This window comes from Carcharhinus amblyrhynchos, chromosome 8 (genome assembly GCF_965287045.1).
Source record: "Carcharhinus amblyrhynchos chromosome 8, sCarAmb.v2.hapA, whole genome shotgun sequence".
NCBI classification, from domain to species: domain Eukaryota; kingdom Metazoa; phylum Chordata; class Chondrichthyes; order Carcharhiniformes; family Carcharhinidae; genus Carcharhinus; species Carcharhinus amblyrhynchos.
In genome coordinates, this window is record NC_137331.1 from 74,352,815 (window position 1) to 74,372,861 (window position 20,047).

A 20,047-nucleotide genomic window follows, 5' to 3' on the forward strand; every position below is an offset into this window, starting at 1 on the left:
ATTGGTACTCATTTAAATATTTGATGGTGACTATGTAACTTATTTTTAGGGAAGGAGGAAGAGAGAAGAAACAAAATGTAACAGTTACTTAATAACGATGATACACATAAACAGCAGAAAAGTCTTTAATTAGTCAAACTACTACAGTTTGATGCAAAACTCTTGAAATGTCAAAAGTAGTAAAATTAGATTTTAACAAGCCCAAGAGAGGAAATGCTGAGCCAACAGACTTAAAAATGATGCTCAAACCTTGTACAACTACTTTTACTGACTTTGCCAGAAAGAACTCGAAGAAAAGCTACTTAAAGAAAACGTAACATGGAGCCCGTTTTCTTACTTTATGGAACCAGGGTAGCCCTACATAACTGCAATTCTCTGCTTCCTTTAATTGCATGAAAATGGGGGAAAAAAAGTGAATTTGAGCACATGGGGCAGTTTTCCCATTTTGCCCACCACAGGAATAGTAGCAGGCGGGACACAGACCTTGAAAAGGTCCACTGACCTGGGGTGGGGTTTTCTGGCCTTGAGGTGAAAGTGGCCAAAAAATCTCATCCATGAAATCAGATAACTGGTTAAAGACAGTCCAACATGCACATAGAAAAACATGGCAAAAATGAGCAATGGAACCAGAACAGGTGGGATAACTCTTTAAATGTTTCATAGAACAAACACAGAAGAATGCGGTGGGTCTGCTGTTACCTGTAAAGCATATAAATGATAGCATAACGTTTATTACCTGCCAGGTGATTTGGCTCATTATCTTTCTCTCACCAGGACAACTAACCTGCACTGTACATTACACTTAAGGCTACAGCTGAAATCAGGAAGTGCGTCACATGCAGGGGGGAACTGAAGCCATAAATGTGCGATGAACAAATGAACATTGATGGAAACAGTCAGAGTTTATTCTGCTAGTGTTCTTTTATTTTTTTTCTTATTGTCAATCCTGCTTACCAATAGAACCTTTCGCTGCTATAGTAACAGTCTCTAAAAGGACCTGTACAATGCCTGCGCGGACCCTCGGAGAATCCTTGTTGTGTGTGTCCAGATGTCGGAGAATCTGCTGAATCACATGATGAGAATGCTGGGCCTGTAATGGTAGATTTATTGTAAACAAGTTCAGACAGAAATAGCACTTTCATTCAAAATAGAGACAAAGCTGAAAACATTTTCATGAAGATGAAAAAAACTGAAAGCAATAATCCAGTTTAAAATGCAAGTAGAAAACAATATAAAGTTTGTTTAACAAGGCACTTTGCATAACACAAGTTCTTACATCAGCAAAATTGTTGAAGGTGTCATTGAGAGTGTTCGATTAAGAACCACTCACCAATAACCTGTTCATTGATGTTGTTGGGGTTGTGCTAGAGTGAGACAGCTCCTGACTCTTACAGACTTGATTCAAACACAGACAAAAAAGCTGAACACAAGGAGGGAGAGTGACTGCCCTTGACATTGAGCCAACCCTGATCAGATGTGGCAAAATAAGTGAAAGGGAAATCGGGGGGAAGGCCCTCCACTGGTTGGAGATGTTGTATCTGGAAAAAAGAAACATGGGTGGTTGTTGAAGATTAATCATTTCAGGCCCCAGATCACTGCAAGATTTCCTCAGGACAAAGTTCTAGGACAAAGCATCTTCGGCTGCTTCATTAGTGACCATCCCTCCATCATAACATCAGAAGTGGGGATGTTTACTGATGATTGCACAATCTTCAATGCCACTTACACCAACTCAGAGGCAAGATGCAGCAAGGCTTGGACAACATTCAAGCTTGGGCTGCTAAGTGGCAAGTAATATTCACACAAGTGCCATGCCATGGCCATTTTTAATGAGAATCTAACTATCATCCCTTGACATCCAATGGCATTCTCATTACTGAATTCCTTACCAACAACATTCTGGACGTTACCATTGACCAGGACCAACCATATGAATACCAGGTCTAACTAGGAAAAACTGGAAAAATGTGGATGGGGAAACCTACCAAAATTATACTGGACTATTCAAATTTTAGATTTCAATTTTTGCTATTTCAAACTAATAAAGGGTCAGAATTTCATGCTTCACCAAGGAGACACAATTTTCAGACATTGCATTGTGGAAGAAGCTTTACGCCCTCAGGGGTGGATATCAGCAATTTGGAGACACATGCCTCGAGTCCTGATTTGAACTTTTGGCAAGCAAAATTCCCCACCAGACATATGACCTAGTATAATTAGCCCAATGAATAAATGTCAGATACATTGGTTTTTGAAACTGTAGCAAAACATGAGCTAAATACAACATCACCAACTCCAACATATTTCCATTAACACTCATCTCGCATTTAGTATTTTGCTCTGTAATGCAAATGTGACATTACTTGCACTTCAGTCACAAAACAGAGCATAGACCTAAAAATCAAAATTCAGTCAAGCACTTGTGTCATGATCAACTATCAATTTAACTTCTTAAGCTTTTAATAGGGAGGAAAGCAATGCATTAGCCCCATTATCAGGCTGCAGGCATTTTTCTTTCTTGTAGAAATAACATAAATCATTACCTGTATTGAGTACATTGTGATTTTGAAGCAGGAAACTGCAAATGCATTTGGGTCCCAGAGCTGATGGTTGTCTAAATGTCTATAAATAAAAAGCTCAATTAACAATCAGTTAAGATGCATTGCAGAGTCAAGTAAGAAACCAATGATCTTACTGGGTAATGACATGAACATAGCTCATTCAGTATAAGCAAGCACAAATGAGAATATCATCATTTAGTTTAGATAATTTACCTCAATGTTTGTAACATCACATCCTTTAATAACTCCATGCTAACTTAATTTGAGAAAGAAGGGAAAAATGAACTACTAGGCAATAGCATGTCCAAAATCACAATCAATTCAATAAAGGCGGCGACAAAGTATATTCTTTCAATGTTTTTAGGGAAGCATCTCCACTAGAAACTGTTCTGTAAATGGGTAAGGCTGTTGGTGGTCTGAATTCACCATGGTTTCATTAAAATAACAGTAAAACAAACATCATTTTTGGCCCTGTTCTCAACGTTGGTGAAAGACTGCAAAGGCCAGCAAAATATGCAGCTTTGAGGTCAATGTAATATTGTATCTTTGAAAATACATCTTATCTTTTCCTTTCAAAGTACACAACTTGAATTCTATCAGGCAACACTGAGCTCTTTTGCTTCATGTTGGCTATGTCACCATCTTGAGCTGAGAGATCCTCACTCTCGATAAACGGAACTTCCTGCTTTTCTTTTGAACAGGACGACAGAACATTCTGCAATTTGGTTTTTTTAAAAACAGGATACCCCACCAGTCCATTTTCAACATCCCTGTGACCCATGTGTGGGTTGCGACCTCTGCTTTGAAAAACCCTGGTATTCACTGATTTCAGGTGATGTGAAGTTAACCAATGTTGTTTAATGCTGAGGTCTATAAAAGTGGGAATTTCAGGAGTAGGTAGTCTCAGAATATCCCCTTCAAACTCCGATAATCATAGAAGTGTCTCTTGGACCATTCTGTGCCAGCTGAAGAGAAATGCTAACCAGCCTAATTCCTTGATCGGTAGCCCTGAAAGTTAACAGAACTTCAAGTGCACATCCTATTTTTAAAAAAAGACGATTTCTCCCTCCACCACCCTTTTGGGTCGTGAGATCCCCACCCCTCAGTGAAAATATTTACCATGCCCCCTCAAATTCTTCTGCCAACTGGTTTAAACCTACACCTCATCTCTTAGGGGAAAGGCTCAAAAGGAGCTTTTCTATCTAGGCTCCTCAATTTTGGACACCATAATTAGATCCCTCCTCAGCTTTCTTTGCTCTAAAATAGGCCAGTCTATCCAATCTTACTCTTGAAGCCAAAGTTCTTGATACCTTATCTAATTCAATCACCTTTCCAGTACTGTGGTGAGCAGAATTCTATTCCACATTAAGCCGTGGCCCAGCTAGTGTTCTGCACTGTACTAACATTATGTGCCTGTGCTTAGAAGCTATGCCTTGACTAAAAGAAAATTACCCATAGATCATCTTAACTTTAAAGACAAAAAGCATTCTGGATTTTACAAATATAAGTATACAGTTCAACAGCAACAAATTTATGGTGAACCTTTACAGAAACACTGGTTCAGCATCAGCTTCTGGGCACAACATTTACAGAAAGGTGTGAAGACATTGGAGAAATTGCAGGCAAGATTTACGAGAATAGTTTCAAGGACAGATTGGCTGTTGTGATAGTTCTCCTTGAAGCAAAGGTCGAGATGAAATTTAACTGAGGTGTTCAAAGTGATGGGGTCGGGGGGGGGGTGGGGGGGGGGTGGAATCTGGACAGAGTAGACGGAGAAAAAAAATGTTTCAATTGGTGGAAAGGTCAAGGATGCTGGTTTAAGGTAAAAGAACCAGAGACAACATGAGAGAAATTTTAAAAAAACATAGCAAGTGGTTAGGATCTGGAATAAACCACAGTGATGTGAAGGGCAATTTAATTGTGGCTTTCTAAAAGGGAATTAGCTGAAGAGAAAAGCATTGCGGGCCTATACAGAAAAAAGTAAAAGCGTAAGAGGACGCGGATGAGGACGAGCAGTATTGGGATGTTTGGGACTGCGGAAACAGTACCATTCATGTCAAGATGTAGACAGCACATGGGGATAGTAGATTAGTAGCGCATCTTGTCTCTTACAGATTTGTGTCCAGTCTGTTGTGAAGAAACAGTTATTGCTCAACCATATAAGCGTCTAGACCTCTTCAGGAGAGAGCATAATACGACTCTGCCAGATTACATTGGTTATCCAGCTATCTGCTCTTGGGCAGCATGGTGGCACAGTGGTTAGCGCTGTTGCCTCAGCGCCAGGGACCCAGGTTCAATTCCGGCCTCGGGTTACTGTCTGTGTGGAGTTTGCACGTTCTCCCTGCATCTCAGTGGATTTTCTCCAGGTGCTCCAGTTTCTTCCCACAGTCCAAAGATGCATGGGTTAGGTTGATTGCCCATGTTAAATTGTCCCTTAGCATCAGAGGGATTAGCAAGGTAAATGCATGGGGTTGCAGGAAAAGGGTGGGATTGTTGTCAGTGCAGGCTAGATTTGGGCTGAGTTGTCTCCTTCCAAACTGTAGGGAATCTGTGATTCCAATAATGGATTCTAACATTTTACCAAAGCTGGATAGACATTGGCTAACTGGCCTATAGTTTCCGGTTTTCTGTTTTCCTTTTCTCTTGAGTAGAAGTGTTACATTTGCAATTTTAAAGCCTTTCTAGAATCTAGGGAATCCAGTTATGGAGGTAGATAGGAACAGTTTGAACTGTTTTTCCTTGGAGAAAAGAAGGCTGCAGGGAGGTCTGATAAAGGTATTAAACATCATGGGTGGTTTGGGCAGAGTAGATTGAGATAAACTATTTCATCTTTTGATGAAAGGATTGAGAGCAAAAGGACACATATTTAAAGCAACTGACAAAAGAAGCAAAATCGATAGACAAAAAAAGGTAATATAGCAAGTGGCTGAGGTCTGGAATGCACAGCCTGAGTCTGTGTAGCAGAGGCAGGTTCAACTGGAAATTAAAAGGAAATTAAACAGTTACCTGAAAAGAAGCATCAGGGTTACGGGGAGAAGGCAGGAGAAAGGCACAAAGTGAACTTCTCATATGGAGAGTTGGCGTAGATATGATGGGTCAAATGGCTTATGTGCAATAATAATTCTAACATTCTGTAACACAACTAACACACCTCCTTTCCTTTTGCCCTACCAGAATGTCTAATACTCTTGAAAATGCAGATCCCAACCTTTGGTCACCTTCAGCTACATTTGTACACATGTTGTACGGCATTGTGAAAGAGTTAACCATAAATCAATGTGAAATGTCCAAATTAAACTGGAAACTCTGAAACTGTTTCTTTATTGTGAACGTCTGATGTTTAGGTAGGTCAGATTGACTGAAGTGCAGAACTCTTACTGAAGCAGAAGATAAATTCCTCAACCATAGCTATCAAATGACAACCACCTACAGATTCATTAAAAATTCTGGCCGCTTCTTTTTTCTTCCGATTCAAAAGCTGGCACTGAATGCACAATAACTGGCAGCAGAATTTAGAGATCGTTCATTTAGGGCAAGATATTAGATATCAAAGAGAGACAGAGCAACAGTGATGAGTTGGATAGATCAAATCCATAAAAGATTGTAAATCTGCAGCCAATTTCCCAGCCTCCTTATCCAAACACTTTGTCTTAACAGTTTGTTTCACTCAATCTATTCACTTAAGCTGTCATTCCTATCTTTATTTGTTTTACAATGCGTAGTTCGCATTTTAGCTCCCCAGAGTGACTTATATTTTCCAGAACCAGAGCTGTCCTACTGGAGGAAAAAATGAAAAGATTCTTAAGTATTTATTTTTCTCTTGATTCAAATGATGGAAATTATATGGCACATGGTTATGAAGCCTTAAAAAAAGACTGAATTCATTGGCTGGAATAATTACATTTTTAACATAGGCTAAAGCCACATTCCAGCAACTTGAAATTATGATCAAAGATGGCTGAATACTTGGAGAGTTGCTGTTAGAATGGCTATCTTTGCTTAAAACTTAAAGTTAAATTTATTTATTGTCACAAGTAGGCTCATATTAACACTGTAATGAACTTACTGTGAAAATCCCCTAGTCACCCTAATCCGGCACCTGTTCATGTACACTGAGGGAGGATTTAGTATTGCCAATGCACCTAACCAACATATCTTTCAGACTGTGGGAGGAAACTGGAGCGCCCGGAGGAAATCCACATAGACATGGTAAGAACGTACAGACTCCGCACAGTGACTCAAGCCAGAAATAAACCCGAGTCCCTAGTGCTGTGAGGCAGCAGTGCTAATCATTGTGCCAACATGCTGCCTCACAACTGCAGACCTTTCACTGTGACCTCAGTGCCAGGGAAACGTCTGGATACTATGATTCAGTACAAAAATCAATAGTCAACTGCAGGACAATTAAGCCAGTATGGATTCATTAAAGGAAAATCATGTTTCGCTAACTTGGTGTTTACATTGTTGAGGAGGTAACAGAGAAACTTGCTAATGTGTGTACATGGATTTCCAAAAGGTATTTAATTTGATTGGTCATATGTTTAGTATACAGTAAAAAGTACTGTTTCTTGCTGTTGTCAAGTGTGATGAAGATAGTCCTGAACTTCAAAAGGACAGAGCTATTAGTGGATTGGGCAGACAAATGGCAGATGAAATTCAATGCAGAGAGTGAGAGGTGTGCATCTGGCAGGAAGAATGTGGAGAGATAGTATAAAACAAAGGGAGAAAACCAAAAGGCTGTGCAGGAACAAAGGGACCTCAGTGTATATGTACATAAGTCATTAATTGTGGTAGGACGTTGCAAGAGCAGATAAAGCATATAGCATCGTTGATTTCATTAATAGGGACATTGAGTGCAAGAGTAAGGAAATTATATTGAACATGTATTAAACACTGATTAGGCCTCATCTGGTACTGTATACAGTTCTGGGCCACATACTTGAGGAAGGATGTGATGGCATTGGAGTGAATTCGGAGGAGATTCACAAGAATTATTCCAGGGGTAAACAGTAGCTAATGAGAGGTTGGATCTGTTCTCCTGGGAAAAAAGGCTGACAGGTGATTGGATATGGATATTCACGATCCTGAGGGGTACGGTCAGGGCTAATAGTGAGAACTGGAGGGCACAGATACAAAAAAATTGGCAAAAGGAGTAGAAGTGACGGGAGGAAAGGTTTTTTCACCCAGAGGGTGGTTGGAATCTGGACCGAACTTTGAGTGGTGGAAGCAGGTTCGACCAAGATATTCATAAGGGTGTTGGATTGCTATTGAAAAAGAAAGAATATGCAAGGTTATTGGGATAAAGCAGGTGAATAAGAGCCAGTGCAGACATGATGGGTCAAATGGCCTCCTTCTGCACTGTAAAGATTGAAATTTGCATCATTGTACCTTCTACATTCCAAAGCTATTGAAAAGGAGCTGACCTGCCTGCAAAAGCTTCAGCAAGTGTAATCACCTTGAGGTCTATGTGCTAATCCACCTACAAACCATCACGACAAACAACTGGATACTCAACTGGTTGGGGACAAACCATTAGACATACTCGGCAGTGGAATCCACAGGCCAAGTGTGAGAGTAAGAGACATGTGATTAGCCTACTAACCCTTTCTGTGTTTAAGCAACTATATTGCCTGCAAACCAACACGAGCAAATGAGATGTTGAGGGTGATCCTGAGGGGATTCCCTTTTTCTCTCCATACAACTTTGCAAGATTCAAGCCCTGTGTTATTTGACTATCTACATGCAACATACAGAGAGCATGTATCAATCTCACAGTTGCAGCCTCCAGGGAAAAAGATACATTGACCATTATTATCATCACTGCCTTGATGCTCAATTCAGAAAATCACTGGCTTGTGCCCGGTGTCAGCAAAATCATCAATCAACAACAGATGTATCCCTTTAACTGTACTCAACTTTAAATTGCTTAATCTACTGTTCACCCTATAATCTATCTGCTGTAAGTTGCAGTTCTATTATTTTATTTGGACTGAGTACAATAAATACTATTGTTTCTTTTCTTTAAAAGGCTCAAGAAAATCTGTCTCTGTCACTTTTAAAATCGCATCACAAACAGTTAAACACTCATCAAATTGGCAAAAAACTTGTTGTGGTCAAGCATGGAATGGGGAAAGAAGGAAGCCTTCCTACCCTTCACTTGATTGTAACAATACAACCTTACCACCAGGTAATAACACCTTTAGGGCACTTGCGCTTTGTTTCCTAAGTGAAATAATAGCGGTTTATCAATTGCCTATTTATCTCCTCCTTGTCCCAAGACCACAAACAATCCCTGATGGTCTAGTGGTTAGGTGCGGTTACAGGATAGGGCTTGGATGGGATTGTGATCAGTGCAGACTCAATGGGCTGAATGACCTCCTCCTTCACTGTAGGGATTCTATGATTTATTCCTTCCAGATGAAGCAGTTATTTGCTTGTACTTGTTTCAATTTACTCTACTGTTCAAAATGCTATCTCCTCCACGTTAGGAAAGGAGACCAAACGCAGGCTGTGATCACTTTGCAGAACATCTGTCAGTCTGCAAGCATGACCTCAGCCTTCAAGCTGCTTGCAATTTCAGTTCACCATCTTGTTCACTTCTGCCTGCTACAATATTCCAGTAAAACCAAACCAAAGGTGGAGGAATGGCACCATACAGCCTTTTGGACTCAATATCGAGTTCAACAACTTACATCAAACTCTGTGGTCCATTTTGAATTTAGTGCCAGCCTATTGTGCTATTAACACATTCTATTATTTTGCTTTCAGAGAGCGCTCACCTTTATTCTGCTATTAACACCTAAGTTTTGTCTTTAATATTGTAATTATCATTCCTTTTGCTGTTGTTCCATGACGTTTTTACCACTTAAATACCCCTCCCTAATCTATTCCTAACCTCTTTTGCTCCACCTGCCCTCCTCCCCTTCCCTACTGCAAAAATCCACACTTCTAGCTCTCTTTAGTTCCAAAGGCGAGTCATATTGGACTCAAAAAACAGTAACTCTTGTTCTTATTCCTCACTATACGTCCATGATGCTACCAGGCGTGCTGAGTTTTTTCATCACGTTGTTTTTATTTTAGATCGCCACCATCTGCAATATTTTGTTCTTATTTACATGTCTGACACATTGTTATTCGATGAGGTTCATATATGTTCTCAACACTACGGCAAAAAATGGCTTTTAAACTGGGTGTCCTTTTTTCCCTCCTCCCTCTTCCAACAGTCTGTCCTGCTCTATACACCTCTGCTCATTCCCTTGTCAGGCTGTAGTCCAAGGAAGAGTGTAACATATTACACCCATTCCTGGAAGCAAGAGGTCTGTGCACAATTCTTGAAGTCAGGACAAAGTCTTGCAGGATGTCCTACACCATTCCCTGTAGACTTTAGTAACATTAAACAGCTCTGGAATTTAAACACTTCTACAATTGCAACAATAGTTAATAGAAATGAATTGGTAACTAACGTGAAAATAGTTAAATAGAAAATAATTTAAAGAACACCTGGGGGGAGGTGGGAGTGGTTACTTCCTGCTGCTAAACATGCATTAGATGTGATCCTAAGAAACACTTAACTGGAACATTGAGTTGCAAAATGGCTGTGCTGGCATCAATTCAGCATTACACATTGAATGCCTTCTCAATCTGTCTGGTCTGCATACTTTAGCACATGCTCCACATGCATGCTAACACACTTACAGAAAAGCATTCGCGTAGCTCACATCAGAAGTATGCACACTGGCACTGCAGAGTCAAATTTCAGAGCTCATATTTTTGCAGTTGTCTTGTTTACTGCAGCATCAATAAAATGTGCATAAACCATATACATTTTAAGTAATTTTACAATTCAAGAAATAGCTAGAAACAGAATAAAACATGAAACACAAATATTTTCACAAATTTAACTATGAAAAGGTGTCAGCTTCTTTGATTTATATACAGCATACTACTGAGTATTGCTTCATTACAAGCATTGCAGGTTTTAAATAAAGAAATTAGCACTTCATAGCCGTGCTAGCGCTGTAATAGGCTATGCAGACCATACTAATACAGCTCTTTCATCTAGTTTTATCTTTGACGCAACATGAACAAACATTTTGCAGATTAAAGCACCAATTCCAATCAACCTTGTCCTGCAACTTGAATAATCTGCTCAGACTTTTAACAACTTAAATGTCATAAGTTTGCTCATTGCTCCTTTTTAATAGGCTGTTACTTTTCAATCAGCTAATGAAATAAAGTTTAAAAGAAAATTTGAACCTTTTATTGTTAAGCAATTGGATCATTAAATAAGGCCACTAAAAAAAAGTTTGCTCCTATGTAGGACATGTCACAGTTAGACAAATGAACTGCAACTAAAAATACCAATTAAAAACACATTAAAGCCAGAACAAAATAAATGGTTATTCCAGAATATTCTTGTCACAATTTCAGTAAGATCCTGTGAAATGCAATAATCTAGGTCAGGGCCCACGTAATATCGAGACCTCTTGTAGGGATGAGGGATGGAACCAATACCCACCACTCACAAGGCCACTGTTGTCTGTGACAAGGAGCAGGAACTCTTTACATTAAGAAATTCCAAGTTCTGCAGCCTCAATGGGCTAATCCCCCAAACTTGCACAACTTTGGACTGTGGGAAGAAACTAGTGCACCCGGATGAAACCCACCCAGACATGGGGAGAATGTGCAAACTCCACCTGAGGCTGTACATTTTGACTCTAACCCTGAAGATGGAATCTGTCAATATTTTAAAGTGATTTATCTGCTTTGTCAGCAGTTCCAGCATAAACATCCTCATTGGTTTCATGCTTCATACGAACAAATCAGAGTATGTATAAATTTGCATAATTCTTGACTTGCTAAAAAATGTTGATCCCAATTATTCATGAGATTTTAGGTAAAGCTGACATACTAGTAGAAAGCAAAACTGTCTACTGCATCAACCTGGCATAGACTTTGGCAAACCACAAGCAGCTGAGCGCACCCAGCCCAATCTGGCCTGCGACTACGGAAGTGAAGGCATGCAAGGTGTGATGGTGCACCTGGCCAAATAACATTGGTATCTCTAACAGTAAAATGCAGATCCTGTACAGACTAAAGGGAAGTACTTTAATGTCAATAGAAGTACGTCAAAATAAGTCTGCTTGGCCAATAATTTGAGGCTGCAGGCAGGCTTTTCTTGGAGTACAGCTGTCAAGTGCACATGGAGGAGCACAAGATCTGTGTACATTTAAAAATACTCATTAGGTTACTGCAGTTTTGATTTACTTTTTAGTTTTATTTTGCAGATAGGTTTTAATACTGTTTATGCAAAAAGTTGTTAACTCTATAGCTTTATTTCCCCATTTTTCCTCATTCTCTTATTGAAGGGGTTGATTCTTGCCAAGTCCTGGCACCATGGCTGCAGGTAGTCCAGGATTTGAACCTGTGACCTTCAGCACTATACTGACGTAATAACACTGAAGAGTGCTTTCACCCACCAGAATGTTTATATTTTTCTAATTGAGTTTAAAAACTTGCATCTGCGTATACACCCTGTCAACTTTTTACATTATAAATTCCTACAGCTATATTTGCTATGGTATATGGGATGTAGAACTTCATTTAAGTGGGGAAATGAGAAACTTCACGGCTGTTTGCCTTAAAGCAACAGAGGTGTTTAAAATCAAGAAAAGTATTGATTAGGTAAATCAGGAGAAACTATTTCTAGTGGCATAAGGCTCAGACTTAAGGTAATTGGCAAAAGAACCAGAAAATAGAAGATCTGTAGGCCTAGCAAAAACTTGATCTACAATTCTGCTGGTAGATGAAAGACTGAAATATTGAAGCACCAATGTTGTACTTGTAGTATGTATGAGTGAAGATCTCTGCAAGCAATCCCGGTTTATATTTTGAGATAGGTATCTAGTGATTAGTTTCTTGTGTACTTCTGAAAATTATAGCTTAAAAATATCTTTTGCTCTTATTGGAAGTGCAGATAAAGCTTGGATTTTAGAAGTTGGATGATGAATGCAATAGAAAGTGAAGCATGTGTTATTTTAGGTTAGGGTTTTGTTTGAGGAGATTGAAAACTAAAAGCATTGTGAAACAGATTACAGGTGAACTTGGTAGTACATCTTTTGAAATGTGTCATGAAGTTATTAAATACCAAGTCTAGGAACGAGAGAAAGAATTGTGGCGAGCACCTTTGAGATGCCTCTTGGCCTCTCCACATTTTAATTTGAAAATTTTAAAACATGTGCACCCAAGACTGGAAGCCCTCCATATCTGCCTTCAGCTTCAATCCTCAATTATTTTACCCAACTTTCCCTCATCACCTTCTGCAAGACTGCACCCTCCACTGGACAGCTGTTTTGTCTTTTTGCACAGGTAGAAGAAAAACAAGAAAAAGGACAAAGAGAGAAGGGAGAAGCATTGTTTTAAATAAATCTCCATGTTTTCTAATATTATTTACAATGCAACTTCTTTTACTCTAAATTCTTACAGAAAAATACCAACATCTATAAACATTATTTAGACTTACACTAGTACAGGTCTGATTGCATTGTTCATGTTACCATAGGCTGCACGCCCCAGCAGTTCTCGAAAACAACTCTCTGCTAGTGTGGCAGGGTCCTCATCTTTATCTGCACTTCTTGACACAGAATGAGGGTTGCTCTCACTGAAAATAAAGAAAAGCAGCACATCAAAATCATTCTTTAACATACTAATTTTGTATTGCTGTATACAGGATAGGATACCTGCAACATTCATGCTCTGGTTGATCAGGAGACACTCCCCACTCTTATCATCCACCACTTTTTATTGAATCGGAGACCATTCGGCCCAGCAAGCCTGCACTAACAACAATCCCACCGAGGCCCTATCCCCGTAACTCCAAGTATTTTACCCACTAATCCCCATGACACTAAGGGGCAATTTAGCATGGCCAATCAACATTACCCGCGCATATTTGGGATGCGGGAGGAAACCAAAGCACCCGGAGAAAACACTCATGCAGACAGAGGGAGAATGTGCAAACTCCACACAGACCGTCACCTGAGGCTGTAATTGAACCTGGGTCTGTGGCACTGAGGCAGCAGTGCTAACCACTGTGCTGCCCCATAGGACATACTGAAGGGGTTTGCTCACATGAGGAATACAACTTCCGTGACTATCAAGTCCTGGAGTAAAACTCAAATCCAAAGCTTTTGACTCAGAGGTAGGGATGTTATGCACTGTGCCACAAGACCTCCTATGCCTCTATCAATAAAACTTTGGATGCCATATGCCAATTCAACTACTTTCTCAGCCTATCTTGCAATACTCTCCAATTTGTGGACATAGACCCCCAGATCTTAGATCCCTTGGCTACTGTGCTCCCTTTAGAATTGCAGCTTTTTATTTTGCCTCTCCTCATTCTTCTTACAAAAATACATCACTTCTTACATGTCAGCCCATTCCACAACATCCTCTTGAAGTCTATCACTATCCTCCTCAGTTTCCAACAAAATTTCCAACTTTTTAATCACCTGAAATTTTGAAATTGTGCCATGTATGCTAAGTCATTGATATAAATCAAGAAAAGCAGTGGTAAAAGTAAATTACTGTAGATGCTGGAATCGAAAACAAAAACAGAAAATGCTGGAAAATCTCTGTGGGTCTGACAGCATCTGTGGAGAGAGAATAGAACCAACACTGAAGAGTCGTCCAGATTCAGAGTTAAAGGCAAAAAAAAACTAGATTTATATTGTGTGGAGGGGGAGAGAAAGAGTGATGTAATTGATAAAGGTGTCATAGAGAAGCAGTGGTCCTGACACCAACACCTGAGAAATCCCACCGTATACCTTCCCCCAGTCTGAAAAGCAACTCTATCACTACCACAGTTTTTTCACCCCACCTGCTTCTTATCTAAGCTGTAACTGTTCACTGGGTTTCAGCTTTGCTTTCAAGTCTGTTACGTAACAGTTTATCCATTGCTTGGATGTACACATTAATCCTCCATAACTATGATAGTTGAAGACAAGTTTTCTTTCACAAATTTATACTGATTTTCCTCATGTAATCTATATTTGTCCATGTGACTTTTTATTTTGTCCAGTATTCTAGTTTTCAAAAGGTTTGCACCACTGAGATTAATCTGGCTAGTTTGCAGCTACGAAAGATGTCAAACATTTCTGTTAACTCATGGGATTCCTGGTTTTGACTGATGAAAATGGGGATTCCAATTTACCTGGGTTAGATCCATTCTCACTGAAGTCAGCTCATCTGAGAACCAACAAACACACGTCCTCATTGGGAACAAGCAGAGGCAAAGTCAAGGTGTTGGAGAGAGCACAAAATCCTCCAAATAACCTACCTAGCCAACCTGCGTGCGGCAGAGTTAGCAGATCAGATCAATAAGGGATAAGATAAATATACACTTGAGAAAAATAAGTTAGTACTAGACAGTCAATACGGTTTTGTCAAGGGCAGGTCATATCTGACAAATTTAATTGAGTCCTTTGACGAGGTGACAGAGACAGTGGATGAGGGTAGTGCTGTGGATATTGTACATTTGGACTTTCAGAAAGCAGTTGATATGGTGCCACATAGCAGGTTGGTTAGCAAACTAGAAATATTTGGGATTGATGGGTCTTTGACAGCATGGATTACAAGTTGGCTAAGAGATAGGAAACAAGGGTCGATATCGATGGGCATTTCTCAGGCTAGAGGCGAGTTAAGTAGCTCTTAATATATTTAAAAAACCATTTGGGTTTTTCTTTATTCTACCCACTAAAGCTTTTTCATGCATTTTTAGCTTTCCTAATTTCCTTTTTAAGGAAATCCTCATTGCACTTTTTATACTCCTCCCCTGTCTCTATCATATTGAGTTCTCGGCGTTTTCCAAAAGCGGCTCTTCTTTTCTCTTAAACCTGACTTTTGTGTCCCTTGGAATTGAAGGTTCTCTGGTCTTGGTCCCACTCTGTCTTTATAGAAACATATTTACTCTGTATGCTTGCTTTTTCCTCCTTGAAAGGCTTCCCAATGCTCTGAGAGTTTTATCTACAAACAGCTGCTCCCAATCCACTTGGGCCATATCATGTCATATCTTAGCAAAATTAGCTTTTCCTCAGTTAAGAACTTTTATTTCAGGCCCATCCTTATCCTTTCCTAAACCTAACTGAATTATGGTCACTATCTCCAAAATGCTTGCTGACTGATATGCCTTCCACTTGCTCGAGCTCATTTCTAAATATGAAGCCCAGAACTGCCCCCTCCCTTGTTGGGCTTTCTACCTTCTGGCGAAATTTTCCTGGATACAATTTAAGAATTTTGCTCCTTCCCCAACTTGCACACTAAAACTATCCCAATAAATATATTAAAATATATAAAATCCCCTTTTATCTCCTTATTGCTCCTATACATTTCTGAAATGTGGTTGCACATTTGATCTTCCAACTCTCCCTAACAGTTTGTGGGCCTGTGGTACACATCCATCAATGTGTTTGCCCCTTTTGTATTTTTCACTTCTACCCATATTACCTTATTTGATGACCCCTTCCAAGATACCATCTCTCTCACTGCCATAACTGATTTGTTGCAATGACCCCCCCACCCCCAAACCCCGCTTCTATCCCCCTCCCCATCGCATCTGAATATCTTATCACCAGGAATGTTGAGCTGCTAATCCTGTCCATCTTTCAACCAGGTCTTGTTATACCTATGATATCACACTCCTATATGCCTATCTGTGCCCTCAGCTCATCTGTCTTATTCCTCAGGCTCCTCGCATTAAAAGATATTCCACTTAAACTTTGCTAGACTCACTTCTTTATTTTCTAGCCTACGTTTCCTCTGCCTTTCAGACTGGCATTATAACTTCTAATTCCATTTCAGCTTCTCTCCCCTCTGACATACTTGACAGGGGAATGGGATCCTGGTAATTTAGTTTAAATCCAGCCCAAACAGCACACGCAAATCCCCCTGCAAGGATGTTGGTCTTAGTCCTGCTCACCCGTTCAATTTGTACAAGTCCCACCTCCACCAAAAATGATCCCAATGCCACAAGAATCTAAAGACTTCCCTCTTTGCATCTCTCCAGCCACACACTCACCTGCTCTAGCCTTAGTTCCTGTACTCACTATTGTGTGGCACTGGGACCAAACCAAAGATTGCTACCTTTGAAGCCCTGCATTACAATTTGATACCTACCTCACTAAAGCTGCTTGCAGGACCTAATTTCTCTTTCTTCCTATATCACTGGTCCCAAAATGGACCACAACTTCTGGCTATTCACCCTTTCCCTTCAGAATGTCCTGCAGCAGTTCCGTAACGTCCCTGATTCCAGAACTTGGGAGGCAACACATTATCCTGGAGTTATGTCTATGGCTGCAGAAGTACTGTGTGCTTCCCTCACTAATGAGTGTACTACCACTATTGCCCTTCATATATTCTCCCTCCCCCCACCCCGCAACCATACGCAAGGCAGTTGGAACACCCACAGAGCCATGGCCTTGGCTCTGGTCAGCCTCCACAGAGGAACGATCACTTATCATTTTCCAAAGCTGAAAGAGAGGTCGCGAGCAGGATATACTCGGGAGATTTTGTCACCATCTCCCTGTTCCCCTTCCTCTGTCTGGTGGTCATCCATTTCCTCACTCCCTTAAGCTATGGGGTGAGCACATCCTGAAACGTGTTCTCCACGATCCTCTCAGCCTCATGAATGCACTGTAGTGCCACCCAGCTGCCGCTCAAGCTCCAAAACCTAGAGCTTGAATTGCTCCAGCTGGAAGTAGCTTCCCCACACAATCATCCAGACCACCAGAAGCATTGAGAAATTCCCACATAGCACAGGATAAACAAATCACAGGACTGAGTTCCTCAGATACAACTTAATTTAATAGAATATTAGGCTAGAAAAAAATCTTATTCTTGTTTATGTTAAACAAATAACCAGAATCCCTTAAACTCTCAAGTGAAGAAATTCAGTGTTTGTGTTCTAAAATATTAATTATCTGAAACTTTTAAGCTGTCCTTCAACCCATGGCTAAAATCAAAATCAAGTTAATTCCCTATTGCTTGTGCTTCTTTCATGACTATTTCATCTTCATGTTATCCCGTTAAATCATGAATTGACACAAGATGAACAAAAAAACTATTTGTCAATAGTGTTTTCATGAAATCAAGAAGGTGATCATTTGGTCATAAAATTTTACTTTTTAAAGAGCTTGCCAAACTGAATTAAAGCATGTTATCTTATTAGAGTGTTTTCAGTGGGTGGTGGGGATATGGAAGCTATCTCTAACCTAACTGAAAATATTCTTGTCCCTAATGTAAAACCAACAAACCTCAGCATTGTTTCTGAAAATTAAAACTATTGAACAAATTGATTTCATTTGCCATTTCAAGGGTAAGTTTGCAGGTTAAAGAGAAAAAGAATCTTAATTAAGAGAAAGAAATGCAATCCAGGAGGTCCCTGTGCATCAAGGAAGAAGATTTTGAAAAAATAAAACGGAACACTGGACAGATAGCACTTATGTTCAATGGACCTGGGAATCAATTGGAAATGATAATATGAACTCATGCATACTAAAAATATGAGACCATGTCTGGTTAGGGAGAACAAAATGTGCTAAATTTGAACAAAATGGAATAGTTGATCCATCTTTCAAAGACATTATGATACTCAGAGACCCATAAAAAATTGCAGGGAAAGTATTGGAGAGGATTCTTTCGAGACAGGATTTACTCCCACTTGGAAGTACATAAGAACATAAGAAATAGGAGCAGGAGTAGGCCATCTAGCCCTTCGAGCCTGCCCCGCCATTCAATAAGATCATGGCTGATCTGTCGTGGCTCAGTTCCACTTTCCCGCCCTCTCCCCATAACCCTTAATCCCCTCTCTTATCAAGAACCCATCAACCCGCTTCTTAAAAATATTTAGCGAGGCAGCCTCCACCACTTCAACGGGCAGAGAATTCCAGAGATTCACCACCCTTTGAGTGAAGAAGATCCTCCTCAACTCCGTTCTAAACCGCCTCCCCTTTATCTTGAGGCTGTGCCCCCTAGTCCTACTGTCTTTTTTGAGCGGGAAGAGTCTTTCCACCTCTATCCTATCCATCCCATTCATCATCTTATACGTCTCAATGAGATCTCCCCTCATTCTTCTAAACTCTAACGAGTACAAGCCTAGTTTATTCAGCCTCTCCTCATAGCTCAATCCCCTTAACTCCGGTATCAGCCTAGTAAACCTCCTCTGCACTCCCTCCAGGGCCAAAATATCCTTGCGCAGGTGCGGCGCCCAAAACTGCACACAGTACTCCAGCTGCGGCCTCACCAATGCCCTATACAGCTGCAGCAAGACCTCCCTACTTTTATATTCAATCCCCCTCGCTACAAAGGCCAGCATCCCATTCGCCTTCCTGACCACCTGCTGCACCTGCAAGCTGGGTTTTTGCGACTCATGCACAAGGACCCCGAGGTCCCTCTGCACCGTCGCCTGCTGCAGTTTTTCGCCTCGTAAGTAATAGTCCTTCCTACCATTCTTCCTACCAAAGTGGACCACCTCACACTTGCCAACATTAAATTCCATTTGCCATTTCCTGGCCCATTCGCCCAGCCTATCTAGATCCTTCTGCAGACTCTCCACACCCTCCGCACAATTTGCCTTTCCCCCAATCTTGGTGTCATCAGCAAATTTCGACACCCTGCACTCGGTTCCCTCCTCCAGATCATCTATATAAATGGTAAATAGCTGAGGCCCCAGCACCGACCCCTGGGGCACCCCACTAGTCACCAACTGCCAATCCGAATAGCACCCATTGACCCCCACTCTCTGCCTCCTATTTGACAACCAATCCTCTATCCACGCTAACACCCTACCCCCAACTCCATGTCCCCTGACCTTCTGCAATAACCTCTTGTTAGGTACCTTGTCAAACGCCTTCTGAAAATCCAGAAAGACCACATCCACCAGCTCTCCTCTATCCACTGCCCTAGACACATCCTCATAGAACTCCAGTAAATTTGTCAGACACGACTTCCCTTTAATGAAACTAAAGGATCTAGATAGGCTGGGCGAATGGGCCAGGAAATGGCAAATGGAATTTAATGTTGGCAAGTGTGAGGTGGTCCACTTTGGTAGGAAAAATGGTAGGAAGGACTATTACTTACGAGGCGAAAAACTGCAGCAGGCGACGGTGCAGAGGGACCTCGGGGTCCTTGTGCATGAGTCGCAAAAACCCAGATTGCAGGTGCAGCAGGTGGTCAGGAAGGCGAATGGGATGCTGGCCTTCATAGCGAGGGGGATTGAATATAAAAGTAGGGAGGTCTTGCTGCAGCTGTATGGGGCATTGGTGAGGCCGCAGCTGGAGTACTGTGTGCAGTTTTGGGCGCCGCACCTGCGCAAGGATATTTTGGCCCTGGAGGGAGTGCAGAGGAGGTTTACTAGGCTAATACCGGAGTTGAGGGGATTGAGCTATGAGGAGAGGCTGAATAAACTAGGCTTGTACTCGTTAGAGTTTAGA

At 40.8% G+C, this 20,047-nt stretch overlaps 1 protein-coding gene across 3 annotated transcripts in view; it reads right to left on the reverse strand.

Annotated features, from left to right (window-relative positions):
* efr3a (EFR3 homolog A (S. cerevisiae)) overlaps nt 1–20,047 on the reverse strand; it is a 182,133-nt gene that overhangs the window by 64,686 nt on the left and 97,400 nt on the right. For all 3 annotated transcript variants that reach the window (XM_080194277.1, XM_080194276.1, XM_080194275.1), the window contains exons 9-11: nt 13,084–13,221; nt 2,544–2,622; nt 955–1,090 (exon numbers count right to left, since the gene is read on the reverse strand). In XM_080194277.1, coding sequence (XP_080050403.1) covers nt 955–1,090; nt 2,544–2,622; nt 13,084–13,221 — 353 coding nt within the window. The remainder of the gene's footprint in view (nt 1–954; nt 1,091–2,543; nt 2,623–13,083; nt 13,222–20,047) is intronic.